We start from the raw sequence: 5,763 nt of genomic DNA on the forward strand, positions 1-5,763 counted from the left end.
TTTCCTTGGTGTGTTTGGATGAGGGATTTTACGAATTCAAGGATTTTTAAATCCTTAGTATTTGAATTACTTTGATTTCAATTTCCATCATTCTTAAAATATTTTGTTTGGATAAGTCAATTCAAATTTCTTAAATTTTAAATTGTTAAGTTGGATATGATAATTTGATTCTAACAATTTTAAAAATATATTTATATGCTGAGATTATTAAATTAAATTTCATAAAAATAAATATTAGCTAATTTTTAAATATTTAATAATTTTAAAAATTAATATTAGATAATATTTAATAATTTTAAAAATATTTGAATATTAAATAATTAAAAACATGAAGAGATAAGATAAAATGTATAAGTGAAATAAGAAGAAAAAAAATATGAAGAATTTCAAATTCTTACTTTTTTTGTAGAATTTCAAATTTTACTATTTCAAGGAATTTCACAAATGTTTGAATTTCAAATTCTTTATAAATTCTCCATCCAAAAACAAGATATTTCACCTCAAAAAATTTAAAATTCTTCAAACAAATGAATTACTCTATTTAAATTTTCTATCCAAACACATTATCTTGCTCTTAAGTTGTTCAATTTTAGAGGGAAAAGAATGTAAGCGTAAAATGAAACACAAATTATCCCAACTTTATTTAAAACCTCTTTTTTTTTTTTTCAACAAAAGCCTACTTCCTTCTCTTTTTAATAAAAAAACATAATTAATAATACAATATCATAAAATGCATATTTTCCAAATATACATAATTAAAAGAATTAATTTCATAACTTTTCTTAGTTAAGTAAAATACATAATTATATAAAAACATCTTAGTTATGTCCAAAAATCAATTAATTAACTAAAACTCTTTTATTAATTTATTTTAGCAAAAACATGAGGTGTTACACATTTTACAAATTCGTACAGTAGCTAAATCCATACAAAGTCTTACAATTTTTATTAGTTTTAAATGTATTTTTTTTATCAAATTTAATGTAAATCGATTATGATCCCTCAAACTTAAATTGGCTTAAGTATTTTTTTATCCTTATAATATACATGTTTTTTGTTTTCTACCCTTAAATTTTTTATTTAATTTTTTGCCCGTTTAAAAATATTTTTGTTCGTCTCTAATATTACTTTTTTCATTATTTTGCATGATGTGTACGTTCAATGGACACTTTATTAAGTGAATTTAACCTATTTGATATTTGACACGTTATGCATAAACAATGAAAAAGTAAATATTGGGACAAATTATTCTTTTATAAGAATAAAAAATTAAGCAAAAACATTTTAGGAATCAAAAGAAAAAAAAACACATTAGAGAGCTAAAAATATATTTAAACAATTTAAATTTAATCTTTTTAATCATTGTAACTTAAATAAAGTATGTTGTAATTCCTAAGGACCATTATTAGCATATTACTAAAGTGATAGATCAAGTAAGTTGTATAGTATTAACTATGTTGTAATAATTATAAATTAAGTAATATAGGAGGATTTTTTTATGAATTTAATAATGACATTTTTTATTTATAGATTTAATAATGACATTTGAATGGAGGAATTAAAATAAGCTTTTTAATCAATTTTAAATTAATAGACTAAAAATATATTTTAACCTTTTAATTATTTTTATTCTAGTTTAACCAATAATTTAGAATTTCAATTCTAAATAGGTAGTTGAATTAAGGATTTAAAGAGAGTTTATTATTCATAATAATTTTATCTAACTTAAATGAAATTATCTTTTGTAAAAGATACATATAATCTTTATAAAAATAAAATAATTATTTTTTATTTTTTAAATGATTATTTCGATATATAAAATAGTTCATTGCGTCTAACATTTAGAACTTCATTTTCGAACTAAGACTTACAAAAACTTACCCTGTTCTTAGAAATATTTCAAAATCCACAAAAAAAATTGCATTAAATTTCTGAAAAATTGTGGTACTGACCAAGATATAGAATATTTTGCCACACAAAATATTTGGATGAAACAAATATGTTTAGGTTGTTTCACGTAAAATTTAGGGGTAAGTTACATCCACCAAACCCTCTACAGTTACAACTCTTAGAAACCTCTCTTCAGTTCCATTCCATTCCATCATACCGTTGTGACCCTCTTCTTTCCACTCTACTCCTTGCTCTGAAATCTTCATCTTCTGTCTCCTGCTGCAGGGTCATTCATGCCCGAGTGATCAAATCACAGGATTACAGAGATGGGTTCATTGGTGATCAATTGGTTTCATGCTACCTTAACATGGGGTCCACCCGAGATGCACAGAACCTGTTTGATGAAATGCCCCACAAGGATTCGGTCTCTTGGAACTCTTTGGTTTCCGGGTTTTCGAAAAGAGGAGACCTTGGTAATTGCCTGAGTGTGTTTTCTAGAATGAGATCTGAAATGACATTGGAATTGAATGAGCTTACACTTATATCTGTTATCTCGGCTTGTGCTTTTGCGAAAGCCCGAGATGAGGGTTGGTATCTTCATTGTTGTGTAGTGAAATTGGGTATGGAGTTGGAGGTGAAGGTTGCTAATGCTCTTATTAACCTGTATGGAAAGTTTGGCTGTGTTGGCTCTGCTTTCAAGCTGTTTTGGGCAATGCCGGAGCAGAATACGGTGTCATGGAATTCAATGGTGGCTGTTTGGACACAAAATGGATTCCCTAATGAAGCTGTTAATTATTTTAATATGATGAGGGTGATTGGACTTTTTCCTGATGAAGCCACGATGGTGAGCTTGCTTCAAGCCTGTGAAAATTTGCCTTTGGGAAGATTGGTAGAGGCCATGCATGGTGTGATCTTCACCTGTGGTCTTAATGAAAATATAACGATCGCGACCACCCTTTTGAACTTGTATTCAAAGTTAGGGAGATTGAGTGCTTCTCACAAGGTTTTTGCAGATATAAGCAAGCCTGATAAAGTGGCATTGACTTCAATGCTTGCAGGGTATGCCATGCATGGGCATGGGAAAGAAGCAATAGAGTTTTTTGAAAGGACTGTTAGGGAAGGTTTGGAGCCTGATCATGTTACCTTTACTCATTTGTTAAGTGCTTGTAGCCATTCAGGGCTTGTCAAGGAAGGAAAGTACTACTTTCAAATCATGTCTGATGTCTACAAAGTTCAGCCCCAGTTGGATCACTATTCATGTATGGTTGATCTTCTTGGCCGCTGCGGTCTACTCAATGATGCTCATCAGCTGATAAAGAACATGCCATTAGAGCCAAATTCTGGAGTTTGGGGTGCCCTTCTTGGTGCTTGTAGGGTTTATGGTAACATCAATCTTGGGAAGGAAGCTGCAGAGAATTTGATTGCATTAAATCCTTCAGACCCTAGAAACTATATCATGCTTTCCAACATATATTCTGCTGCAGGTCTGTGGAGTGATGCATCAAAAGTGAGGTCTTTAATGAAGACTAAAGTTCTTACGAGAAATGCCGGATGCAGTTTTATTGAGCACGGGAATAAAATCCACCGTTTTGTGGTAGATGATTATTCTCACCCTGATTCAGAAAAAATACACAAGAAGCTGGAAGAGCTTATGAGAAAAATTCAAGAGGTTGGCTTTGTGTCTGAAACTGAATCTATTCTCCATGATGTTGACGAAGATGTGAAAACAGATATGATTAACAAGCATAGTGAGAAGATAGCACTTGCATATGGACTTTTGGTTAGTAGTACTGATATGCCATTAGTTATAATAAAAAATCTCAGAATATGCCGGGATTGCCACAACACTGCAAAATTTGTTTCACTGATAGAAAAGCGTACTATCATAATCCGAGATTCAAAGCGATTTCACCACTTTTCAGATGGATTATGCTCTTGTGGTGATTATTGGTAGTGACCTTTGAAAGAGATTGGCATTGCAGGAATGATATTGTCATTGTTCGTAACTCATAAGAACCGATATGGTAATAAACTTGATAACCCTATATTATGAGCATAACTCCATTTGCATATTCATATTCAATTCTTCCTTCTAACCTAAATGTACTTCCTTTTTCTAAGTTGCTCACCCAATACTACATGAGAAACCAATCTGAAAGCTTTTAATCAAATTCATTTTCTATTTGGTAAATTATAAATTAAAAACACTTGGATTATTCAACATTTTCCTTTAGTTATTTTATTTCTCTACAACTGTTTCCTGACCTTTTCACACGTTGTTATGCTTTCATATCTTTATTTAATTTTGACATCTTTCAGGGAGTCATCGCAGAGGAAGTAATGAAATCTAATCTTTGTCACGAGTTAACTTTTGTAGACTATTTATGAGCAGCCAACTGTGCCAAATATTTGAATTTTGTTTGTTTTGAAAATGGGAAAAAATCAAGTTTCTTCCCATTTTATAGAAGTTTATAATGTTACACAAAGTCGCAAACTGAATTACTTGGTTTTCAGGCCCAGAAGACATGATATATTGATTCTAGCAGCGTGGTGAAGAATTGATGTATGCATGGAGGTATATTCATTTTTTTTTTATTTTAATTTTTGTGTCTCTATTTTCTCTTTATTTTTATTTTTTTTCTTTTCATGTACACTTTTCTCTGTTCATTCCTAAAATAAAGGGATTGAGGTTGCAAAATGCAAGGTAGATGGAATAGTTCTAACTTCTAGACAGTGTAAATGACAAGATAAATTTCTTTGGATGAGACATTATCTGTAGCATAATTACATACTTACAGATCTGGAACTAGAGCTTTTGTAAATGCCTTTGTTTTTGCTAACAGTATACTGCAGATATACAATCATCTATCATCAGATCATACTAAATATATAAAAATACTAGCCACATTTATATGCAGGTCCAAATAAAATGCGAAGACCCTTTCTGCTATTTTAGCCCACTGGACCTGACTTGTTACAGCTTGGAGAACAATAACTTTTTGAATACTCCGGATAAGGGCTTTCTGCTGGTGCAAGGTTAAGTATCTTCATATTTTAGCCCACCAAAAGTTATATTTTCCCATTAGGATATTAATTCGTTATGAGAAATAGATCCTCTCATGTGAGATTTTCATATGACAAGGACATGTAAGAGATAGACACCATGTCAAAATTTATCGGATCTTACTTAAGTCTTTAGTATTTATCTTTTTCTCCAGTCTTCACATGACCTTCTGATGTAAAAATCCCACATGAGATGAGAGTACTCTGTTAGGACCTTAAAACCAGAAAAAAATTGACAGATGGTCGTAGTTGGATAAGTTAGAGGGGAGGGGACCACTCACTTATCTATGAATTGATAACAGTGTCGACTCATTATGGCAAAATAATTCTGCTTAATGATTAGTTTTCTTAATAATTTTGCAGAATGTCAGTGCAGCAGTTGAAGCACAAGCAGAAAGTTTATACTGACTGCAATCATCTTCAGTTTAGAACTCTAGAGGGCCAACAAACAGAATATCCATGTTAAAAATATTACACTGATGAAAATTGGCTGTGGTTACTTAACGGTTTGTATCTAAAAGATGGAACGGACTCTGAGCTCTGGCCTAATGAGGGTACAAGTATGAAATTTGATTTTAAATACTGCTCTTTTTGGCTCTTTAGTCCAAACCATTCTCCTTCTTTATCAATTTTTTCATTTGTATGAAATAGTAAAACCTGAAAATAGTACAAGAGTTTTCATCCTCCATTCCTTAGTCCTTGTAGTGTAGATAATTTCATGGACTTGTTGTGTAGTACAAGTAGATAACCATAACCATTGATGAAAACAAAAATCAAATTGGTTGTACTCTACAAATCCATATATTATGT

General features: G+C 30.9%; 1 protein-coding gene across 5 annotated transcripts; it reads left to right on the forward strand.

The window, feature by feature from the left end:
- Positions 1 to 1,844: 1,844 nt before the first annotated feature.
- On the forward strand, positions 1,845 to 5,644 carry LOC109807231 (Tetratricopeptide repeat (TPR)-like superfamily protein). Of its 5 annotated transcripts, XM_083065638.1 has the most exons (5): positions 1,862 to 2,030; positions 2,176 to 3,914; positions 4,405 to 4,465; positions 4,809 to 4,926; positions 5,317 to 5,644. In XM_083065638.1, the coding sequence occupies exon 2, from the start codon at positions 2,258 to 2,260 to the stop codon at positions 3,842 to 3,844; it is 1,587 nt and encodes a 528-aa protein (XP_082921764.1). In that variant the 5' UTR covers positions 1,862 to 2,030; positions 2,176 to 2,257; the 3' UTR covers positions 3,845 to 3,914; positions 4,405 to 4,465; positions 4,809 to 4,926; positions 5,317 to 5,644. The 5 variants fall into 5 exon arrangements, with proteins under 5 accessions (XP_029128972.1, XP_029128971.1, XP_020225336.1 ...); XM_029273139.2 differs by having other exon boundaries at positions 1,845 to 3,914; positions 4,210 to 4,465; XM_029273138.2 differs by having other exon boundaries at positions 1,845 to 3,914; positions 4,793 to 4,926.
- Positions 5,645 to 5,763: the final 119 nt, after the last annotated feature.

Source organism: Cajanus cajan, chromosome 10, assembly GCF_000230855.2.
Source record: "Cajanus cajan strain Asha chromosome 10, NIPB_CcT2T_4, whole genome shotgun sequence".
Lineage (NCBI taxonomy): Eukaryota > Viridiplantae > Streptophyta > Magnoliopsida > Fabales > Fabaceae > Cajanus > Cajanus cajan.

Coding starts and splice junctions, on each gene's coding strand:
- LOC109807231 (XM_083065637.1), top strand. CDS start 2,000: ATGTTTAGGTTGTTTCACGTAAAATTTAGGGGTAAGTTACATCCACCA.